Source organism: Ranitomeya variabilis, chromosome 6 (assembly GCF_051348905.1).
Source record: "Ranitomeya variabilis isolate aRanVar5 chromosome 6, aRanVar5.hap1, whole genome shotgun sequence".
Classification (NCBI taxonomy): Eukaryota; Metazoa; Chordata; class Amphibia; order Anura; family Dendrobatidae; genus Ranitomeya; species Ranitomeya variabilis.
In genome coordinates this window covers 5685413-5710661 of record NC_135237.1, presented here as the reverse complement: position 1 = coordinate 5710661, position 25249 = coordinate 5685413, and the positions used below count along the sequence as shown (strand labels likewise).

General features: G+C 47.5%; 1 protein-coding gene across 1 annotated transcript in view; it reads left to right on the top strand.

Moving 5' to 3' along the window:
* The window catches only part of LOC143782169 (SCO-spondin-like), a 557899-nt gene that overhangs the window by 198400 nt on the left and 334250 nt on the right, over nucleotides 1-25249 (top strand). Inside the window, exon 23 of the mRNA XM_077269323.1 lies at nucleotides 25020-25222. Coding sequence (XP_077125438.1) covers nucleotides 25020-25222 — 203 coding nt within the window. The remainder of the gene's footprint in view (nucleotides 1-25019; nucleotides 25223-25249) is intronic.

Below are 25249 nucleotides of genomic sequence, written 5' to 3'. Positions count from 1 at the left end.
TCATAACCGTAGGTCTCTTGCTGTCCATAAAAACCTCTCAATATTCATAACTGGAATACAGACAAAGCCGCTGCCAGTTCTGGTTATGGTGAGACTTAGACAATACATCTGTCTCCTGCAGCTGACTATGAAGGTTATTTCTACAGGTCATAAATCTATCGTATCCCAGAAATTCTCTGTCAGCCATACCTGGTCTGCATCCATTAGCTAATCCTCATTAAATACCTGTTCACATTAGGGGGTCCCCTTGCACCGAGGTCATCTGGAGGTCATAGCCTTGCTTCAATATTCCCTATCAACTATGAAATGACTTACAGTCTTTACAGTTATCGCTATGACAACAGCCCTAAACCTAGGACTCAGATGATTCACCAAAGGGGCCTAAGGATACAAGGGCACGGACAGAGAAATCTATTGGCCTGAACAAATGGACAAATTCAGAGAAAAACTACGTTAATTTAAACTCTGTGTCGTTATTTTCCATGGCCTCCTCTGCAGTTTCAGGAGCATTCAGACAGACCCACCTCAGAGATGTAGTGTGAACAGAACCGAGCTCTGCGGGAGTGTTTTGCCACACCTGTTTAAATTGTCAAATTGGAGACACATACGCATTGCACCCATATTATTGGCAGGCTGGTGCTGCATTCGCCGTCATTTGAACCCTGTCAGTGCATACAATTTCTGATTGATTCTATATTTTTCCAAGGTTAACTTGGTGTGGTAACACATTTTTGTAAATTACTTAAACATTATACTTGTGTCCAAAATTTATGTTAAACCAAGACATGACATGAGCAACAGACGTAGCAGGAGAAAAAAAAAGATAACTGCTAAAACGTGAGGGCTGCTAGCCGCAGCATCACCACCAGCACTTATGGCAACAGCCGTCCCTGCCGTAGTGGTATTAAATGACGTGGCCACATTTGATCTCATTTGCCTCTGCAAGTGTATCAGTGGGAAGGGAGTGAAGAGCATAATAGAACATTTCACATTATTCATCTCATTCACAGAAGGATGATGTTACCTCTGACAGCGACACTATCAGCTTAAGGGCTCTGTGATATATGTGATGCAGTAACCCCTGTGACGGGTAGGGGGCGCTGCATGATCTCCCCAGTATGCGCTTGGAGGCGTGATGGTGTAGAGAGAAAGTTTGGCAGGATTGTAAATGGCCAATATGTGTGTTGCAGAGGAGGTTACTCTGCACTGTCAATCTGATGTATTGTGGTTATGCTGGGACCAGTAGTCCCTCAAGAGTTTGTGTTACGTGTATAGTTCTCATGGGAGATTGGCAGGGCTAGTCATGAGAGATGGGAGGGTCAGACTAGCCACACACACACACTCCCACCCAGGGGAGTGGTTACCAGTATGTAACGTGACCAGTGTTCGTTGTGAGCTCCCTGTGTGTGGAGCTGAGAGGTGTGTCCGGTAGGTCCTGTGTGGTTCCTGTGTATGGACCTGACCGGTGAAGGTGCTGGATCGTCCTAGGAATGACTAGGGTCCTGTGAGCACCTGGAACCGAGGAACCTGATGTATGGATGGTGCTGGATTGTCCTAGGAATGACTAGGGTCCTGCAAGCACCTGAGATGGTCGGTGCTGGATTGTCCTAGGAATGACTAGGGTCCTGCAAGCACCTGAGATGGTCGGTGCTGGATTGTCCTAGGAATGACTAGGGTCCTGCATGCACCTGAGACCGTGAGACTTGGCTTCGGGTGGCCTGGGTATTGGACGTTCCCGGCTGGGGAAGGACGTCCTGAAGAATACCCGGACTAGGCCACCAGGCAGGGTCCTGGCTACCTGGGTGTTGGGAGGTCCTGCGACGAGGACCGGATCCCTGAATAGCATGAGGTGAGGACCGGGATCTGCGGGGCCAGGGACAGTTACTGTGTGGGGAAGCTGGAGTCCTTCGGTGAGGTCTGGACTGACTACTGGGTGCCGACCAGGCAAGTTGGGGATCCCCGTTAGGCAGCTTACCCAGAAGAGTGTTAACGGAGTGTGGGGAAGCTGGAGTCCTTCGGTGAGGTCTGGACTGACTACTGTGTTTTGACCAGGCGAGTTGGTGATCCCCGTTAGGCAGCTTACCCAGAAGAGGTTAACGGAGTCAGCATGAGGAGCAGGAGCTCCCATCAGGTACCAAAGAGACTGTTGGTGCCTGTTGTGTTTTATGTGATATAAGTAATGAACTTTGCATAACCCGGTTTATGGCATATTCAATAAACCGCATGGACTGTTTTGTTAGAAAATTGTGCCTGGCTACATTAATCCCACGCCAAGTGAGTGTCCCCCAATACACTCAGTAAGAGAAATCTTACATTGTCTTACAGCTCCTACTCACTTGCGAGCAACTCGGATTAGTCTACTTTCACACTAGCGTCAGTACGGGGCCGTCGCGCTGCGTCAGCCTGACGTACCGACGCATACTGTGAAGAAAATGCCCGACGTTGGCAGCGGAAGCAGTCTTAAGACGCTTTCGCTGCTTCATTGTAAGGTCCGGGGAGGAGGAGCGGAGTTTCGGCCGCGCATGTGCGGTCGAAAATGGCAGTCCCAACGCACAAAAAAGTTACATGTAACGTTTTTTGTGGCGGCGGTGCGCCAAAACACGACGCAACCGTCGCACGACGGTTGCGACATGTGGCACTGCATCACAATGCGTCGCTAATAAAAGTCTATTGAGAAAAAACGCATCCTGCAGACAACTTTGCAGGATGCGTTTTTTATCCACGACGCATTGCGACGTGCAGTGCACGACGCTAGTGTGAAAGTAGCCTTAGTCTCGCATGTTTAAAACCTGGCTCTGCACCTGGCACTCAGATCGGAGTGTGCGGCTTGTAAGAATATGTAAGACTACTCTAACTGAGTGTATTGGGGGACACTCGCTTTGCCGCGACATTCAGCACACGGGCACGGGTTTTTAAAACAAAACAGTCTGTCTGGTTTATTAGGGTATCATAAACCACATCGTGAACAGTCCATTTACACACTGTACTAGGACATCACATCACGTTTCATATCCTCAGTCTGTAGCAACTAAACATGCTGGTCCTCTTCTGACCAGTTGCAGTGGGTTACCACACAGTTCATAGAACATAACAAGCACCATCAGACAATGATACCTTATGGGAGCTCCTGCTCCATCTGCTGACTCCTTGTCAGTCCACTCTCCTGGGGAAACTGCCTAACAGGGTTCACTGTTATGATCCTTAGTGGCTGAGGATCACGAATAGACCAGCAAGTGAATAAACTAAGGACAAGCTCTAGGGAGATGGTAACTGGACTGATCGCAAATCTGAACCTATCCAACACAAATAGAGGTAGCCGGTGAACGTGTCTAAAAAATTCCTAGATGTCTCGAGCCAGCCTGAGGAACTAGCTACCCCTAAAGAGAAAGAAAGACCTCGCTTGCCTCCAGAGAAATAATTCCCAAAGATATAGAAGCCCCCAACAAATATTAACGGTGAAGTAAGAAGAAGGCACATACGTAGGTATGAAATCAGATTCAGCAAAAGAGGCCCACTAGTACTAGAAAGCAGAAAATAGAGCAGGGGTCTATGCGATCAATAAAAAACCCTTACAAAATATCCATCCTGAGATTTCAAGAACCCACGCACCAACTAATGGTGTGTGGGGAGAAACTCAGTCCACTAGAGCATCCAGCAAGCAAGGAAATCACATTTTAGCAAGCTGGACAAGAAAACATGATAAACACTGCTGATCAAAAAATGAGCAAACAAAACTTAGCTTGTCCTGGATGGACTGGGAGCAAGGTAGTCAGAAGGAATCTGAGTAGCACTGATTACATCGACAGCCGGCAACAAGTGAAAGTAAAACAGAGCTATATAGGAACCTCCCAGAGGATAACGAACCAGCTGATAGCCAGAGACCAGCAGGATAACAAACAAAGCCACCAGGGGGAGCCCAAAGCAAAAGTCACACCATACCACCAGTGACCACAAGAGGGAGCCTGGAAACAGAGTTCACAACAGTACCCCCCCTTAAGGAGGGGTCACCGAACCCTCATGAAAACCCCCAGGGCGATCAGGATGAGCCACATGGAAGGCACGAACCAAATCGGCCGCATGAACATCAGAAGCGACAACCCAAGAATTATCCTCCTGACCATAGCCCTTCCACTTGACCAAATACTGGAGCCTCCGTCTAGAAACACGAGAATCCAAGATCTTCACCACGTATTCCAATTCTCCCTCAACCAGCACCGGGGCAGGAGGCTCAACCGGAGGAACCACAGGTACCACATACCTCCGCAACAACGAGCGATGGAACACATTATGAATAGCAAATGATGCCGGGAGGTCCAGACGGAATGACACAGGGCCAAGGACTTCCAGAATCTTATAAGGACCGATAAACCGAGGCTTGAACTTAGGAGAGGAGACCTTCATAGGAACGAAGCGAGAAGACAACCACACCAAGTCCCCAACGCGAAGTCGGGGACCCACACAGCGACGGCGGTTGGCAAAGAGCTGAGCCTTCTCTTGTGACAACTTCAAATTGTCCACCACATGATTCCAAATCTGATGCAACCTATCCACCACAACATCCACTCCAGGACAGTCAGAAGGCTCCACCTGACCCGAGGAAAAACGAGGATGAAACCCCGAATTACAAAAAAAAGGAGAAACCAAAGTAGCAGAACTAGCCCGATTATTAAGGGCAAACTCGGCCAACGGCAAAAAAGTAACCCAGTCGTCCTGGTCAGCAGAAACAAAACATCTTAAATAAGTCTCCAAGGTCTGATTAGTTTGCTCGGTTTGGCCATTCGTCTGAGGATGGAAGGCCGACGAAAAAGACAATTCAATGCCCAACTTAGCACAAAAGGTCCGCCAAAATCTAGACACAAACTGGGATCCTCTGTCAGAAACAATGTTCTCAGGAATCCCGTGCAAACGAACCACATTTTGAAAAAACAGTGGAACCAACTCGGAGGAGGAAGGCAACTTAGGCAAGGGCACCAAATGGACCATCTTAGAAAAACGATCACACACCACCCAGATGACAGACATTCTCTGAGAGACAGGGAGATCCGAAACAAAATCCATGGAAATGTGCGTCCAAGGCCTCTTCGGGACAGGCAAAGGCAACAGCAAACCACTGGCACGAGAACAGCAAGGTTTAGCCCGAGCACAAACTCCACAAGACTGCACAAAGGAACGCACATCCCGCGACAAGGAAGGCCACCAGAAGGACCTAGCCACCAAATCTCTGGTACCAAATATTCCAGGATGGCCCGCCAACACCGAAGAATGAACCTCGGAGATGACTCTGTTGGTCCATCTATCCGGGACAAACAGTCTCTCCGGTGGACAGCGGTCAGGTCTATCCGCCTGAAACTCTTGCAGCACACGTCGCAAATCTGGGGAGATGGCAGACAAAATCACCCCTTCTCTAAGGATACCAGCCGGCTCTGAATCTCCAGGAGAGTCAGGCACAAAACTCCTAGAAAGAGCATCAGCCTTCACATTCTTCGAACCCGGCAGGTACGAGACCATGAAATCAAAACGAGAGAAAAACAACGACCAACGAGCCTGTCTGGGATTCAGCCGCTTGGCCGACTCGAGATAAATCAAATTCTTGTGATCAGTCAAGACCACCACACGATGTTTAGCTCCCTCGAGCCAATGTCGCCACTTCTCAAATGCCCACTTCATAGCCAACAGCTCCCGATTACCGACATCATAATTCCGCTCGGCAGGCGAAAACTTTCTTGAAAAGAAAGCACATGGCTTCATCACAGAGCCATCGGGGCTTCTCTGCGACAAAACAGCCCCCGCTCCAATCTCGGAAGCATCAACCTCCACCTGGAAGGGAAGTGAGACATCTGGCTGACATAAGACCGGAGCCGAAGAAAACCAACGCTTCAGCTCCCGAAAGGCCTCCACAGCCGCAGAAGACCAATTAGTCACATCAGAACCCTTCTTGGTCAAATCCGTCAAAGGCTTAACAACGCCAGAAAAATTAGCTATGAAGCGACGGTAAAAATGAGCAAAACTCAAGAACTTCTGAAGACTCTTAACAGATGTAGGCTGCGTCCAGTCATGAATAGCCTGAACCTTGACTGGGTCCATCTCAATAGTAGAAGGAGAAAAAATGAAACCCAAAAAAGAAATCTTCTGGACTCCAAAAAGACATTTTGAGCCCTTCACAAATAAAGCATTGTCACGCAGGACCTGAAAGACCATCCTGACCTGCTTAACATGAGACTCCCAATCACCTGAAAAAAACAGAATATCATCCAGATACACAATCATAAACTTATCCAGATATTCACGGAAGATGTCATGCATAAAGGACTGAAAGACTGAAGGAGCATTAGAAAGTCCAAAAGGCATCACCAAGTACTCAAAATGGCCTTCAGGCGTATTAAATGCAGTTTTCCATTCATCACCCTGTTTTATACGCACAAGGCTTATACGCACCACGAAGATCTATCTTGGTGAACCAACTAGACCCCCTAATGCGAGCAAACAAATCAGTTAACAATGGCAAAGGATACTGAAATTTGACCGTGATTTTATTCAAAAGGCGATAATCAATACAGGGTCTCAGGGAACCATCCTTTTTAGCCACAAAAAAGAATCCTGCACCAAGAGGGGATGAGGACGGGCGAATATGTCCCTTCTCTAAAGACTCCTTTATATAACTCCGCATGGCAGCATGCTCCGGCACAGATAAATTGAAAAGTCGTCCCTTAGGAAACTTACTACCAGGAATCAAATTTATAGCACAATCACAGTCCCTATGAGGAGGTAGAGAATTGAGTTTGGGCTCCTCAAATACATCCTGGTAGTCTGACAAAAATGTAGGGACTTCCGAAGGAGTGGACGAAGCAATTGACACCACAGGAGCGTCACCATGAATTCCCTGACAACCCCAACTTGACACCGACATAGCTTTCCAATCCAGGACTGGATTATGAGTCTGCAATCATGGTAGACCCAACACGACGACATCATGCAAATTATGCAGTACAAGAAAGCGAATCACCTCCTGATGAACAGGAGTCATGCACATGGTCACTTGTGTCCAGTACTGAGGTCTATTCGTAGCCAATGGCGTAGAGTCAATTCCCCTTAGTGGAATAGGGAATTTTAAAGGCTCCAAATCAAAACCACAGCGCCTGGCAAATGACCAATCCATCAGACTCAGGGCAGCACCTGAATCTACAAAGGCATTAACCGGGTAAGATGACAGGGAACAAATCAGGGTAACAGACAAAATGAACTTAGGCTGTAAAGTACCAATGGTGACAGATTTATCAACCTTTTTTTTGCGCTTAGAGCATGCTGAGATAACATGAGCTGAGTCACCACAGTAAAAGCACAACCCATTTTGCCGTCTATAATTTTGCCGTTCACTTCTGGTCAGAATTGTCACATTGCATAGATTCAGGTGTCTGTTCAGAAGACACCGCCAAATGGTGCACAGGTTTGCGCTCCGGCAACCGCCGATCAATCTGAATGGCCAGAGTCATTGACTCATTCAGACCTGCAGGCGTAGGGAACCCCACCATGACATTCTTAATGGCTTCAGAAAGACCTTCTCTGAAATTTGCAGCCAGGGCACACTCATTCCACTGAGTAAGCACTGACCATTTCCGAAATTTCTGGCAGTACACCTCTGCTTCATCTTGCCCCTGCGAGAGGGCCAATAACGTTTTTTCAGCCTGGTTCTCAAGATTAGGTTCCTCATAGAGCAATCCAAGGGCTAGAAAAAACGCATCTACACTAAGCAATGCAGGATCCCCTGGCGCCAATGCGAAGGCCCAATCTTGAGGGTCACCACGCAAAAAGGAAATGATAATCTTAACTTGCTGAACGGCATCACCAGAGGAACGAGGTTTCAAAGAAAGAAACAACTTACAATTGTTCCTAAAATTCAGAAACCTAGATCTATCTCCAGAAAACAACTCCGGAATAGGTATTCTAGGCTCTGACATAGGACTGTGAACAACAAAATCCTGAATACTTTGAACCCTAGCAGCAAGATGATCCAGACTGGAAGCCAAGCTCTGGACATCCATGTCAGCAGCTGAACTCAGCCACACCAAGATTAAGAGGAGGAGAGAAGCTAGCCACAGCAGCTAGACACACGGCAAAAAAAAAATAAAAAAATTCTCAAGGCTTCTTTTCTCCTGCTTCTGCCATGCAATTAACACTTTATGGGCCGGCTGTACTGTTATGATCCTTAGTGGCTGAGGATCACGAATAGACCAGCAAGTGAATAAACTAAGGACAAGCTCTAGGGAGATGGTAACTGGACTGATCGCAAATCTGAACCTATCCAACACAAATAGAGGTAGACGGTGAACGTGCCTAAAAAATTCCTAGACGTCTCGAGCCAGCCTGAGGAACTAGCTACCCCTAAAGAGAAAGAAAGACCTCGCTTGCCTCCAGAGAAATAATTCCCAAAGATATAGAAGCCCCCAACAAATATTAACGGTGAAGTAAGAAGAAGGCACATACGTAGGGATGAAATCAGATTCAGCAAAAGAGGCCCACTAGTACTAGAAAGCAGAAAATAGAGCAGGGGTCTATGCGATCAATAAAAAACCCTTACAAAATATCCATCCTGAGATTTCAAGAACCCACGCACCAACTAATGGTGTGTGGGGAGAAACTCAGTCCACTAGAGCATCCAGCAAGCGAGGAAATCACATTTTAGCAAGCTGGACAAGAAAACATGATAAACACTGCTGATCAAAAAATGAGCAAACAAAACTTAGCTTGTCCTGGATGGACTGGGAGCAAGGTAGTCAGAAGGAATCTGAGTAGCACTGATTACATCGACAGCCGGCAACAAGTGGAAGTAAAACAGAGCTATATAGGAACCTCCCAGAGGATAACGAACCAGCTGATAGCCAGAGACCAGCAGGATAACAAACAAAGCCACCAGGGGGAGCCCAAAGCAAAAGTCACACCATACCACCAGTGACCACAAGAGGGAGCCTGAAAACAGAGTTCACAACAGTTCACCAACTTGCCTGGCCAGCACACATCAGTCAGTCCAGAGCCACCGAAGGCCGGTAGCTTCCTGTTGTGAATTAGACTTTTTGGCTCCCTCTTGTGGTCACTAGTGGTATGACTCTGGGATTGTCTTTTTTCTGTTTGGCACTCACCTGGGTCGTTAGTCCAGGGGTGTCGCTATATTAACTTCCTGGATCCTTAGTCCAGTGCCTGGCATCGTTGTAATCAGATCCTTCTGTTGCTCCTGTCTGCTGGTCCTGGCTCTTGCAAAATTAAGCTAAGTCTTGCTTCTTTGTTTTTTGAGTTACTTGCTTTGCTACTATTTTTGTCCAGCTTGTACTAAATGTGATTTCTGACCTTGCTGGAAGCTCTAGGGGGCTGGTGTTCTTCCCCCGGCCGTTAGACGGTTCGGGGGTTCTTGAATATCCAGCGTGGATATTTTAATAGGGTTTTTGCTGACCATATAAGTCATCTTACTATATTCTGCTATTAGCTAGTGGGCCTCTCTTTGCTAAATACCTAGCTCATTCTTATGTTTGTCTTTTCCTCTTACCTCACCGTTATTATTTGTTGGGGGCTTGTATCCAACTTTTGGGGTCTTTTCTCTGGAGGCAAGAAAGGTCTTTCTTTTCCCTTCTAGGGTTAGTTAGTTCTCCGGCTGGCGCGAGACGTCTAGAACCAACGTAGGCACGTTCCCCGGCTGCTTCTATTTGTGGTGCTAGGATTAGATATATGGTCAGCCCAGTTACCACTGCCCTATGAGCTGGTTTTTTGTGTTTGCAGACTTGGTATTTATTCCTGAGACCCTCTGCCATTGGGGTCATAACAGTATGCCAGGCCTACATTGAATGTTTAATGCATTGCAGAAGTGGGATATTAGAAAGGAAATTCTGAATTTTTTTTTTTTCCTCTCTTCCTCCCCTTTACCTCTGAGTGGCTTGAGCTTGCTGCAGACATGAATGTCCAGACCTTGATTACAAGTGTGGACCAGCTTGCTGCTCGTGTGCAAAGCATACAAGATTTTGTTACCAGTAGTCCTATGTCTGAACCTAAAATACCTATTCCTGAACTGTTTTCTGGAGACCGATTTAAGTTTAGGAATTTCAGGGATAATTGTAAATTGTTTCTATCCCTGAGACCCCGTTCATCTGGAGACTCAGTTCAGCAAGTTAAAATTGTTATCTCTTTTTTACGGGGCGACCCTCAGGATTGGGCCTTCTTGCTAGCGCCAGGAGATCCGGCATTGGCAAATATCGATGCGTTTTTTCTGGCGCTCGGATTGCTTTACGAGGAACCCAATCTTGAGGTTCAGGCAGAAAAAGCCTTGCTGGCTATTTCTCAGGGCCAGGATGAAGCTGAAGTGTATTGCCAAAAATTTCGGAAATGGTCCGTGCTTACTCAGTGGAATGAGTGTGCTCTGGCCGCAAATTTCAGAAATGGCCTTTCTGAAGCCATTAAGAATGTGATGGTGGGTTTCTCCATTCCTACAAGTCTGAATGATTCCATGGCGCTGGCTATTCAAATTGACCGGCGTTTGCGGGAGCGCAAAACCGCTAATCCTCTGGTGGTGTTGTCTAAACAAACACCTGATTTGATGCAATGTGATAGAATTCAGACCAGAAATGAGCGGAAAAATCATAGACGTCAGAATGGGTTGTGTTTTTACTGTGGAGATTCTACACATGTTATATCAGCATGCTCTAAACGCCTAACAAGGGTTGTTAGTCCTGTCGCCATTGGTAATTTGCAACCTAAATTTATTTTGTCTGTGACTTTAATTTGCTCATTGTCCTCCTACCCTGTTATGGCGTTTGTGGATTCAGGTGCTGCCCTGAGTCTTATGGATCTGTCGTTTGCCAAGCGCTGTGGTTTTGTTCTTGAGCCGTTGGTTAATCCTATCCCTCTGAGGGGTATTGATGCTACGCCATTGGCGGAAAATAAACCGCAGTTTTGGACACAGGTAACCATGTGCATGACTCCTGAACATCGGGAGGTGATTCGTTTTCTTGTTCTGCATAAAATGCATGATTTGGTCGTTTTGGGGTTGCCATGGTTACAGACTCATAATCCAGTCTTGGATTGGAAGGCAATGTCTGTGTCAAGTTGGGGCTGTCAGGGTATTCATGGTGATTCCCCGCCGGTGTCTATTGCTTCCTCTACTCCTTCGGAAGTTCCTGAGTATTTGTCTGATTATCAGGATGTGTTCAGCGAGTCCAGGTCCAGTGTTCTGCCTCCTCATAGGGACTGTGACTGTGCCATAGATTTGATTCCAGGTAGCAAATTTCCTAAGGGAAGACTATTTAATCTGTCTGTACCTGAGCATACTGCAATGCGTTCGTATATCAAGGAATCTCTGGAGAAGGGGCATATCCGTCCTTCCTCTTCCCCTCTTGGTGCGGGATTCTTTTTTGTGGCCAAGAAGGACGGATCTTTGAGACCTTGTATTGACTATCGGCTTTTGAATAAAATCACTGTTAAATTTCAGTATCCTTTGCCTCTGTTGTCAGACTTGTTTGCCCGAATTAAAGGTGCCAAGTGGTTCACCAAGATAGATCTTCGTGGTGCGTACAACCTTGTGCGCATTAAGCGAGGAGATGAATGGAAAACCGCGTTTAATACGCCCGAAGGTCATTTTGAGTACTTGGTGATGCCTTTTGGGCTCTCTAATGCTCCTTCAGTGTTTCAGTCCTTTATGCATGATATTTTCCGGAAGTATCTGGATAAATTTATGATCGTTTATCTGGATGATATTCTGTTTTTTTCTGATGACTGGGACTCGCATGTAGAGCAGGTCAGGATGGTGTTTCAGGTTTTGCGTGAGAATGCTTTATTTGTTAAGGGCTCAAAGTGTCTCTTTGGAGTACAGACGGTTCCCTTTTTGGGGTTTATTTTTTCCCCTTCTGCGGTGGAGATGGACCCAGTCAAGGTCCGTGCTATTCATGATTGGACTCAACCCACATCAGTTAAGAGTCTTCAGAAGTTCTTGGGTTTTGCTAACTTCTACCGTCGTTTTATTGCTAATTTTTCTAGCATTGCTAAACCTTTGACGGATATGACCAAGAAAGGTTCTGATGTTGCTAACTGGGCTCCTGCAGCCGTGGAGGCTTTCCAGGAGTTGAAGCGCCAGTTTACTTCGGCGCCTGTTTTGTGCCAGCCTGATGTCTCACTTCCCTTTCAGGTTGAAGTGGATGCTTCTGAGATTGGGGCAGGGGCCGTTTTGTCGCAGAGAGGCCCTGGTTGCTCTGTGATGAGACCTTGTGCCTTTTTCTCGAGGAAGTTTTCGCCTGCTGAGCGGAATTATGATGTTGGCAATCGGGAGTTGTTGGCCATGAAGTGGGCATTTGAGGAGTGGCGTCATTGGCTCGAGGGTGCTAAGCATCGTGTGGTGGTCTTGACTGATCACAAAAATCTGATGTATCTCGAGTCTGCTAAACGCCTGAATCCTAGACAGGCCCGCTGGTCATTGTTTTTCTCCCGTTTTGACGTTGTGGTCTCATATTTACCAGGTTCAAAGAATGTGAAGGCTGATGCTCTTTCAAGGAGCTTTGTGCCTGACTCTCCGGGAGTCGCAGAACCAGTTGGTATTCTTAAAGAGGGAGTTATCTTGTCAGCCATTTCTCCGGATTTGCGACGTGTGTTGCAGAGATTTCAGGCTGGTAGACCTGACTCTTGTCCACCTGACAGACTGTTTGTTCCTGATAAGTGGACCAGCAGAGTCATTTCCGAGGTTCATTCCTCGGTGTTGGCAGGGCATCCGGGAATTTTTGGCACCAGAGATCTGGTGGCTAGGTCCTTTTGGTGGCCTTCCTTGTCACGGGATGTGCGGTCGTTTGTGCAGTCCTGTGGGACTTGTGCTCGAGCTAAGCCTTGCTGTTCGCCTGCCAGCGGGTTGCTCTTGCCCTTGCCTGTCCCGAAGAGGCCTTGGACACACATTTCCATGGATTTCATTTCTGATCTCCCGGTGTCTCAGGGCATATCTGTCATCTGGGTGGTATGTGATCGCTTTTCTAAGATGGTCCATTTGGTACCTTTGCCTAAGCTGCCTTCCTCTTCCGATCTGGTTCCTGTGTTCTTTCAGAATGTGGTTCGTTTACACGGCATTCCTGAGAATATTGTGTCTGACAGAGGATCCCAGTTTGTTTCCAGGTTCTGGCGATCCTTTTGTGCTAGGATGGGCATTGAGTTGTCGTTTTCGTCTGCCTTTCATCCTCAGACTAATGGACAAACGGAGCGAACTAATCAGACTCTGGAGGCTTATTTGAGGTGTTTTGCTTCTGCGGATCAGGATGATTGGGTGACCTTCTTGCCGTTGGCTGAGTTTGCACTTAATAATCGGGCTAGTTCCGCTACATTGGTTTCGCCATTTTTCTGCAACTCTGGTTTCCATCCTCGTTTTTCCTCGGGACATGTGGAGCCTTCTGACTGTCCTGGGTAGATTCTGTGGTGGATAGGTTGCAGCAGATCTGGAATCATGTGGTGGACAACTTAAAGTTGTCACAAGAGAAGGCTCAGCGTTTTGCCAACCGCCGCCGCGGTGTGGGTCCCCGACTTCGTGTTGGGGATTTGGTATGGCTGTCTTCTCGATTTGTTCCTATGAAGGTCTCCTCTCCTAAATTTAAGCCTCGCTTCATCGGTCCTTACAAGATATTGGAAATCCTTAATCCTGTGTCCTTTCGCTTGGATCTTCCTGTGTCGTTTGCCATTCACAACGTGTTCCATAGGTCTTTGTTGCGGCGGTACGTTGTACCTGTGGTTCCTTCTGTTGAGCCTCCTGCTCCGGTGTTGGTTGAGGGCGAGTTGGAGTACGTGGTGGACAAGATCTTGGATTCTCGTCTCTCCAGGCGGAGGCTTCAGTATCTGGTCAAGTGGAAGGGCTATGGTCAGGAGGATAATTCCTGGGTGGTTGCCTCTGATGTGCATGCGGCCGATTTAGTTCGTGCCTTTCACGCTGCTCATCCTGATCGCCCTGGTGGTCTTGGTGAGGGTTCGGTGACCCCTCCTTAAGGGGGAGGTACTGTTGTGAATTAGACTTTTTTGCTCCCTCTTGTGGTCACTAGTGGTATGACTCTGGGATTGTCTTTTTTCTGTTTGGCACTCACCTGGGTCGTTAGTCCAGGGGTGTCGCTATATTAACTTCCTGGATCCTTAGTCCAGTGCCTGGCATCGTTGTAATCAGATCCTTCTGTTGCTCCTGTCTGCTGGTCCTGGCTCTTGCAAAATTAAGCTAAGTCTTGCTTCTTTGTTTTTTGAGTTACTTGCTTTGCTACTATTTTTGTCCAGCTTGTACTAAATGTGATTTCTGACCTTGCTGGAAGCTCTAGGGGGCTGGTGTTCTTCCCCCGGCCGTTAGACGGTTCGGGGGTTCTTGAATATCCAGCGTGGATATTTTAATAGGGTTTTTGCTGACCATATAAGTCATCTTACTATATTCTGCTATTAGCTAGTGGGCCTCTCTTTGCTAAATACCTAGCTCATTCTTATGTTTGTCTTTTCCTCTTACCTCACCGTTATTATTTGTTGGGGGCTTGTATCCAACTTTTGGGGTCTTTTCTCTGGAGGCAAGAAAGGTCTTTCTTTTCCCTTCTAGGGTTAGTTAGTTCTCCGGCTGGCGCGAGACGTCTAGAACCAATGTAGGCACGTTCCCCGGCTGCTTCTATTTGTGGTGCTAGGATTAGATATATGGTCAGCCCAGTTACCACTGCCCTATGAGCTGTTTTTTTTGTGTTTGCAGACTTGGTATTTATTCCTGAGACCCTCTGCCATTGGGGTCATAACAGCTTCCCCAACGCCGATCATCCAGGTCCACAGTCTCTCAGGGGCTCCAAGAAGACTCCACTCGCAGGAGCTTCTAACACAGACTGTGCCGGACCATGATCACACTGTGTTCTTCAGAACGTCCATCCCACCTGGGACCGTTCAACACAGAGGCCGTGGCCTGTCTGGGTGCTATTCAGGACTCAGTCCAACACCACAGGCCACCAGGTCCAAGCCATGTGCTTTCCAGGAAGCCTCCTCCCAGGGCTTCCAACACGGGGGCACACAGCCCAAGCACAGGCTTCCAGGACCTTGCACTTGGACCATTCAGATCCAACACTGGAACCACACAGGAACCACACAGAAGACCATGTGACCCACACCCTGGTCAGGTTATGTACCTGTAACCACACCCACAGTAATGGATCACCTGGGCTGGTCACGTGATCCTGACATCACTGCAGGTCGATTCTCACGGGCTCAATACAACTCCGTGCACATACCGGGGAGACCATGCAGCGCCCCCTACCTGTTACAGGGGTCACTATATCACATATCCCCCCCCTCTGTTCAAGCTTGTGGGGTTGAACACCTGTCATACACGTGGGGTCACGGGTTATGTCACGCACGTTGCCTTGCCCTACCTGTCGAGAGAACCGTCTCAGTCGGTTTTGAGCATCACACACAACCATCCAGTTGTTGAGTTTACCCCGCCCCCAGCGGTCAACATGTAGGCCTTGAGCTTTGGCCTTTAAGTCACAGTCTGTCTGTGTCACCAAACCTTTAGTCAAGTTTGTCTCTTTACTCGACCTTTCTCTCCAGGGTCGCCACCCACGGTTGGTGCGGTCATTAGTCCCACATACAGTCGAGACTAGCAACTGATCAGAGTCTGACCCTCCATCACTACGTCTACTACTGTACATGTCCCTTTTGTTTCCTTTTCCCTGGGAAGAAGGCGGCCGCCACCTTATGTTCTGCAGCTGTTTATTGACCTGCCGTCTGTACAGTCTTAGCTGCTCTATTTCTCTCAAGTAGGCCACGCGATACCTCAGGAGCATCCGGATATTCGCTAGACTCTCCTTGGACTCGACAACCAGGAATGACACCATTCCATCTTCACCCACCTGGGCCTCGTCATCAGCCGGAATCCTCAGTCTCTTCACACCGGATATATTCACCATCTCCTGCATCCCTTTCCCAAATCTGCCAATGAGCTTCGCTACCATAGCTTTGGGCACTTGGACGGTGTCCTCTACCAAGCCCAGACGATTTTGAGCTTTCCTGGCTTGCACCAAACATCGAGTGGCTTCATTATTCCTCAACAGGATCATCTGTTTCGTGCGGAGGCACTGTAGGTGCATGTCCCTCAGGACAGCCACCCTCTTCACTGTGACTTCCTTATTAGACAGTATCACCAACTGTCTCGTCTCCAGTGCCCAGTGCACACTACACGCTTCTACTGCCTTTTTAAAGGCCTCATGCACACCCTCGCGGGTACATGCATCTTGCGCCTCTACGGGTACATCTATCACGCACTTGAAGAGCGGAGTCTCACTTTCTTCAAGAACAGATGGCTCCTGCCTTGCCATGGACCTTTCCATCAAGACACCTGTCACAACCGGGTGACCATCTTGTTCTGCTTTTAGCGCCAACTCCTCTTCAGCTTTACCCTCATTACCACTCTGGTACTGGCACGAGAAGTCTGCGACCACCACCTCTTTTCCTTGTAGAGGGCCTTTCAGTGCTTCTCTGAGAACGTCAATGTCTTCCTTTAGGGTCTGATACACACTTTGCCATCTGAACAGGTGACCTCTGAGCTCAGAGACTTCCTTCTCCAGCTCATCCACTCTGCGCTCAGCCGCTTGCCTCAGGACCCTTTCTTGTTCGACATGGTCGTTCACCGTCTCTTTAATCAATTCTATCTCGCTTTTCCCATCCTCTGAATTGGTGAAACATCCATCACTTGAGGACGTATTTACTTCCGGCACCATTTCCTTGGTGGCCTCCTCCACTTCTGCACCCTCCGACTCTGCACTGTCAGGGTCGGCCCTCTCTTGGGTCTCAGCGGTGACATCACCAGGTTCGTCCCTTTTCCCTGGGACTTCAGAGTACTTCATACACCCCAGGTCCTCAGCATCTTCTGTCAATTCCTCACACGGAACAACCGGTTCAGCCCCTTTGGCTCTTTTACGTCTCCGGCGACGGGAGGAAGAATTGCCTGAGTCAACCTTATTACACTCTTTTCCACTGGCATCACCGTCTGAATGGGAGTCACCACCATCCGTCACCACAGGTCCTGGACCCCGTTCTCCACCCGGTACCACAGGTCCTGGACCCCGTCCTCCACCCGTCACCACAGGTCCTGGACCCCGTCCTCCACCCGTCACCACAGGTCCTGGACCCCGTCCTCCACCCGTCACCACAGGTCCTGGACCCCGTCCTCCACCCGTCACCACAGGTCCTGGACCCCGTCCTCCACCCGTCACCACAGGTCCTTGACCCCATCCTCCACCCGTCACCACAGGTCCTGGACCCCGTCCTCCACCTGTCACCATGGCACATGCGCTTGTTACTGGCCATGACTTGTCACAGTCACCCCCAGAGTCTGTGTCACACCTCACAGTATGATGACGCCACGAGTCACTCTCTCTCTGGGTGTCAGCTCCACTTGTTTTATCCAGCAGACCACTACCAGTCGTATTGTGGCACACTTCAGGTGACGTCAGGTCAGTTAGTTGGACAGTCGCACCTTTTCCCTTGTTCAGGCCTACCTTAGGACTGTCAACTCTAGGGGGCGCCTTCTCAATATTACTAACTGACATCCACATTATATCCACAAACACTTCAGCCTTTTCCCACAGTGCTACCAAATCTTGTCCTATTACCATAGGATACGGCAAGATCGGGACTACAGCCACCTCATGGTATGTGGAAGCCTCTGCTGCGACAATGTAGATAGTGGCTACCTGGAGATATTCAGTGTCGCCAGGTGACACAGAATCTCCTGGACGGGTTCTCAGCACAGACGCTTCTCTCCCCGGGTCTATCAATCCCCGCACACACTTTCCATCCAGCCAAAAAGGACACAGTCGTGACACCTCACTGATTGCCGACCCTTTTTGGCTCCGCCCCCTTTTTGGGCAAGTGCTCCGCTTTTTGACACCACCCCGGTTCGGGATTCAGCCCCCCTTCGGGATTCCACCCCTTTTTTGGCCATTACCCCTATTCGGGTTACCGCCCCTTTTTGGGACTCCGCCCCCTTTTGGGCAACCATCTCCATTTGGGTCACCGCTCACTATTAGGGATACTCCCCTCCCTGGGATACACCCCGTGGACTTCCCCACGGCACTCAGGCCCCAGTTCGCACAGTACACCCCTTTGTCTCTGGGCTTGTACTGGCCCTTTAACCCCTTAATCCCATATGACGTACTATCCCGTCAAGGTGACCTGGGACTTAATTCCCAGTGACGGGATAGTACGTCATAGCCGATCGGCCGCGCTCACGGGGGGAGCGCGGCCGATCGCGGCCGGGTGTCAGCTGCCTATCGCAGCTGACATCCGGCACTATGTGCCAGGAGCGGTCACGGACCGCACCCGGCACATTAACCCCCGGCACACCGCGATCAAACATGATCGCGGTGTACCGGAGGTACAGGGAAGCATCACGCAGGGAGGGGGCTCCCTGCATGCTTCCCTGAGACGATCGGTACAAGGGAATGTACTCACCTTGTACCGAGCGTCTCCTCCCTGCAGGTCCCGGATCCAAAATGGCCGCGGGGCTGCATCCGGGTCCTGCAGGGAGTACTTCCGGGTTCGGAGCAGGCTGCAGATGAAAGCTGCACCCTGCAGCGATGTGACTGAGAGCGCCGATCTGATAGAGTGCTGTGCACACTATCAGATCGGCGATCTGTGATGTCCCCCCCTGGGACAAAGTAAAAAAGTTAAAAAAAAAAATTTCCACATTGTGTAAAAAAAAAAAAAATAAAAAATTCCTAAATAAAGAAGAAAAAAAAAATATTATTCCCATAAATACATTTCTTTATCTAAAAAAAACAATAAAAGTACACATATTTAGTATCGCCGCGTCCGTAACGACCCAACCTATAAAACTGTCCCACTAGTTAACCCCTTCAGGGAACACCGTAAGAAAAAAAAAAAAAAAAACGAGCCAAAAAACAACGCTTTATTATCATACCGCCGAACAAAAAGTGAAATAACACGCGATCAAAAAGATGGATATAAATAACCACAGAACCGCTGAAAACGTCATCTTGTCCCGCAAAAAACGAGCTGCCATATAGCATCATAACCAAAAAAATAAAAAAGTTATAGTCCTCAGAATAAAGCGATGCCAAAATAATTATTTTTTCTATAAAATAGTTTTTATCGTATAAAAGCGCCAAAACATAAAAAAATTATATAAATGAGATATCGCTGTAATCGTACTGACCTGACGAATAAAACTGCTTTATCAATTTTACCAAACGTGGAACGGTATAAACGCCTCCCCCAAAAGAAATTCATGAATAGCTGGTTTTTGGTCATTCTGCCTCACAAAAATCGGAATAAAAAGTGATCAAAAACTGTCACATGTCCGAAAATGTTACCAATACAATAAAAACATCAACTCGTCCCGCAAAAAACAAGACCTCACATGACTCTGTGGACCAAAATACGGAAAAATTATAGGTCTCAAAATATGGAGACGCAAAAACTTTTTGCTATAAAAAGCGTCTTTTAGTGTGTGACAGCTGCCAATCATAAAAATCCGATATAAAAAGCGCTATAAAAGTAAATCAAACCCCCCTTCATCACCCCCTTAGTTAGGGAAAAATAATAAAATTAAAAAAATGTATTTATTTCCATTTTCCCATTAGGGCTAGGGTTAGGGCTAGGGTTAGGGTTAAGGCTAGGGTTAGGGTTAGGGCTAGGGTTAGGGCTAGGGTGAGGGCTAGGGTTAGGGTTAGGGTTGGAGCTAAAGTTAGGGTGGGGCTAAAGTTAGGGATAGGGTTGGGGCTAAAGTTAGGGTTGGGGCTAAAGTTAGGGTTGGGGCTAAAGTTAGGGTTAGGGTTTGGATTACATTTACGGTTGGGATTAGGGTTGGGATTAGAATTAGGGGTGTGTCAGGGTTAGAGGTGTGGTTAGGGTTACCGTTGGGATTAGGGTTAGGGGTGTGTTTGGATTAGTTTCAGGTAGAATTGGGGAGTTTCCACTGTTTAGGCACATCAGGGGCTCTCCAAACGCGACATGGCATCCGATCTCAATTCCAGACAATTCTGCGATGAAAAAGCAAAACAGTGCTCCTTCCCTTCCGAGCTCTCCCATGCGCCCAAACAGGAGTTTACCCCAACATATGGGGCATCAGCGTACTCGGGACAAATTGGACAACAACTTTTGGGGTCCAAGTTCTCTTGTTATCTCTGGGAAAATAAAAATTTGGGGGGCTAAAAATCATTTTTGTGGGAAAAAAAGGATTTTTTATTTTCACAGCACTGCGTTGTAAACTGTAGTGAAACACTTGGGGGTTCAAAGTTCTCACAACACATCTAGATAAGTTCCTTGGGAGGTCTAGTTTCCAATATGGGGTCACTTATGGGGGGTTTATACTGTTTGGGTACATCAGGTGCTCTGCAAATGCACCATGACGCCTGCAGACCAATCCATCTAAGTCTGCATTCCAAATGGCGCTCCTTCCCTTCCGAGCTCTGCCATGCGCCCAAACAGTGGTTCCCCCCCACATATGGGGTATCAGCGTACTCAGGACAAATTGGACAACAACTTTTGGGGTCCAATTTATCCTGTTACTCTTGTGAAAATATAAAACTGGGGGCTAAAAAATCATTTTTCTGAAAAAAAAAGCATTTTTAGTTTCACGGCTCTGCGTTATAAACTGTAGTGAAACACTTGGGGGTTCAAAGCTCTCAAAACACATCTAGATAAGTTCCTTGGGAGGTCTAGTTTCCAATATGGGGTCACTTATGGGGGGTTTATACTGTTTGGGTACATCAGGGGCTCTGCAAATGCAACATGACGCCTGCAGACCAATCCATCTAAGTCTGCATTCCAAATGGCGCTCCTTCCCTTCCGAGCTCTGCCATGCGCCCAAACAGTGGTTCCCCCCCACATATGGGGTATCAGCGTACTCAGGACAAATTGGACAACAACTTTTGGAGTCCAATTTATCCTGTTACCCTTGTGAAAATACAAAACTGGGGGCTAAAAAATCATTTTTCTGAAAAAAAACTTTTTTTTATTTTCACGGCTCTGCGTTATAAACTGTAGTGAAACACTTGGGGGTTCAAAGCTCTCAAAACACATCAAGATAAGTTCCTTAGGGGGTCTACTTTCCAAAATGGTGTCACTTGTGGGGGGGTTTAATGTTTAGGCACATCAGGGGCTCTCCAAACGCGACATGGTGTCCCATCTCAATTCCAGTCAATTTTGCATTGAAAAGTCAAATGGCGCTCCTTCCCTTCCGAGCTCTGCTATGCGCCCAAACAGTGATTTACCCCCACATATGGGGTATCGTTGTACTTAGGACAAATTGAACAACAACTTTTGTGGTCTAATTTCTTCTCTTACCCTTGGGAAAATAAAAAATTGGGGGTGAAAAGATCATTTTTGTGAAAAAATATGATTTTTTATTTTTACGGCTCTGCATTATAAACTTCTGTGAAGCACTTGTTGGGTCAAAGTGCTCACCACACATCTAGATAAGTTCCTTGAGGGGTCTACTTTCCAAAATGGTGTCACTTGTGGGGGGTTTCAATGTTTAGGCACATCAGGGGCTCTCCAAACGCAACATGGCGTCCCATCTCAATTCCAGTCAATTTTGCATTGAAAAGTCAAATGGCGCTCCTTCGCTTCCGAGCTCTGTCATGTGCCCAAACAGTGGTTTACCCCACATATGGGGTATCGACGTACTCAGGACAAATTGTACAACATCTTTTGGGGTCCATTTTCTCCTGTTACCCTTGGTAAAATAAAACAAATTGGAGCTGAAGTAAATTTTGTGTGAAAAAAAGTTAAATGTTCATTTTTATTTAAACATTCCAAAAATTCCTGTGAAACACCTGAAGGGTTAATAAACTTCTTGAATGTGGTTTTGAGCACCTTGAGGGGTGCAGTTTTTAGAATGGTGTCACACTTGGGTATTTTCTATCATATAGACCCCTCAAAATGACTTCAAATGAGATGTGGTCCCTAAAAAAAAATGGTGTTGTAAAAATGAGAAATTGCTGGTCAACTTTTAACCCTTATAACTCCCTAACAAAAAAAAATGTTGGTTCCAAAATTGTGCTGATGTAAAGTAGACTTAAGTATTTTGCGTGACATATGTCTGTGATTTAAGGGCATAAAAATTCAAAGTTGGAAAATTGTGAAATTTTCAAAATTTTTGCCAAATTTCCATTTTTTTCACAAATAAACACAAGTTATATCGAATAAATTTTACCACTAACATGAAGTACAATATCTCACGAGAAAACAATGTCAGAATCGCCAAGATCCGTTGAAGCGTTCCAGAGTTATAACCTCATAAAGGGACAGTGGTCAGAATTGTAAAAATTGGCCCGGTCATTAACGTGCAAACCACCCTCGGGGCTTAAGGGGTTAAGAGTCAGCACAACTTGGAGGAAAAGGGAGAGAAAAAAAAATATATATATATTTTTTTCTTTTATATGTCACTTCACCAGCTCCTGCTGGTACTGCCACAGCTCCCGCTGCAGTCACATACAACCGGCACCTCCGGCTGCCAACCACAAGCCACTGCAGCTCCGTCTGCTGTGGAACCTCTTGCTGCCACTGCAGCTACGTTCCACAAGGCTCTACCGCCGACTTCGTGGACCCGCCGATCCACAGGACGCCGCTTGTCCCCTTCGTAACCCCGCCGAGTTACAGCCAGACGCTTGTCAGCTTCGTAACCCCGCCGAGTTACAGCCAGACGCTTGTCCCCGTCATAACCCCGCCGAGTTACAGCCAGACGCTTGTCAGCTTCGTAACCCCGCCGAGTTACAGCAATCAACTCCACGTGTGCGTGCTGGATTGTTGCCCGCTTCGAGCACCAAATGTAAGACTATTCCTACTGAGTGTATTGGGGGACACTCGCTTTGCCGCGACATTCAGCACACGGGCACGGGTTTTTAAAACAAAACAGTCTGTCTGGTTTATTAGGGTATCCTAAACCACATCGTGAACAGTCCATTTACACACTGTACCAGGACATCACATCACGTTTCATATCCTCAGTCTGTAGCAACTAAACACGCTGGTCCTCTTCTGACCAGTTGCCGTGGGTTACCACACAGTTCATAGAACATAACAAGCACCATCAGACAATGATACCTTATGGGAGCTCCTGCTCCATCTGCTGACTCCTTGTCAGTCCGCTCTCCTGGGGAAACTGCCTAACGGGGTTCACCAACTTGCCTGGCCGGCACACATCAGTCAGTCCAGAGCCACCGAAGGCCGGTAGCTTCCCCAACGCCGATCATCCAGGTCCACAGTCTCTCAGGTGCTCCAAGAAGACTCCACTCGCAGGAGCTTCTAACACAGACTGTGCCGGACCATGATCACACTGTGTTCTTTAGAACGTCCATCCCACCTGGGACCGTTCAACACAGAGGCCGTGGCCTGTCTGGGTGCTATTCAGGACTCAGTCCAACACCCAGGCCACCAGGTCCAAGCCATGTGCTTTCCAGGAAGCCTCCTCCCAGGTCTTCCAACACGGGGGCACACAGCCCATGCACAGGCTTCCAGGACCTTGCACTTGGACCATTCAGATCCAACACTGGAATCACACAGAAGACCATGTGACCCACACCCTGGTCAGGTTATGTACCTGTAATCACACCCACAGTAATGGATCACCTGGGCTGGTCACGTGATCCTGACATCACTGCAGGTCGATTCTCACGGGCTCAATACGACTCCGTGCACATACCGGGGAGACCATGCAGCGCCCCCTACCTGTTACAGGGGTCACTATATCACAGGCTGCATTGGAATACATGCAGCCGCACGATCCGCTCCTCTGTGCCAGGTGCAGTGCCGGGGTATTGCCGTGCGAGACTCATTCAAGTCTCGTGCAAGTGAGTAGGAGCCCTAAGGCTATGTGCACACGTTGCAGATTTGGGTGCAGAATTTTCTGCACAAAATCTGCATCTTCTGGCAGAATCCGCAGCTGCGTTTTTTATGCATTTTTTGCACGTTTTTTATGCAGTTTTTACCACTGCGGATTTCTATTAATTGAGGGGTGCAGAAACGCACAAAAGAAGCAACATGCACTTCTTTGAAATCTGCAGTGTTTCTGCGTGGATTTTTCTGCACCATGTGCACAGCTTTTTTTTTTTACATTGATTTACATTGTACTGTAAATCACAGAGCAGACCTGCAGCGTTTCTGCAGCAGAAGAAAAAAACGCTGCAGATCTGCACTAAATCTGCATCGTGTGCACACAGCCTAAGTCAGTGTTCTGCTCCGTTCACCTCCTCCAGCACCACAACATTTATACAGCTACAGCACTTTCCTATATATCACACTGATGGATTATACAGCTATATCACTTCCCTATATATCGCAATGAGTGATTACAGCTGCAGCACCTCCTTATATATCACACTGACTGATTATACAGCTATAGCACTTCCCTATATATCACACTGTGATTATACAGCTATAGCACTTCCCTATATATCACACTGAATGATTATACAGCTATAGCACTTCCCTATATATCAAACAGTGCTTATACAGCTGCAGAACTTCACTATATATCACACTGAAAGATTATACAGCTGCAGCACTTCACTATATATCACACTGACTGATTATACAGCTACAGCACTTCACTATATATCACACAGAGTGATGATACAGCTGCAGCACCTCCCTATATATTACACTGACTGATTATACAGCTACAGCACTTCCCTATATATCACACAGAGTGATGATACAGCTGCAGCACCTCCCTATATATCACACTGACTGATTATACAGCTACAGCATTTCCCTATATATCACACAGAGTGATGATACAGCTGCAGCACCTCCCTATATATCACACTGACTGATTATACAGCTACAGCACTTCCCTATATATCACACAGAGTGATGATACAGCTGCAGCACCTCCATATATATCACACTGAATGACTATACTATGTACAGACACATGATGGACACAAGCCACCGCAAGTATGGCTTCATCCCTCTTCTGCATTTGTCAGGTCAGGGCGCACTTCACTGCACACTGATTCACTGTCATAACCCTGCCTCCTTAGGTACACGGGTCTACATCAAGCTGGATCCTGGTTTCCGTGGTCGCGTCAGTGGACTGTGCGGGAACTTTGATGGTGACACTGAGAATGATTTCACAAGTCGTCAGGGGATCATGGAGCCCATGGCAGATCTGTTTGGAAACAGCTGGAGGATGAGCCTTCTGTGCCCTGAGGTCCACAGCGATGACTTTGAGCACCCGTGCATGGTATGGGGTCTGCTTCTCAGTATTTCC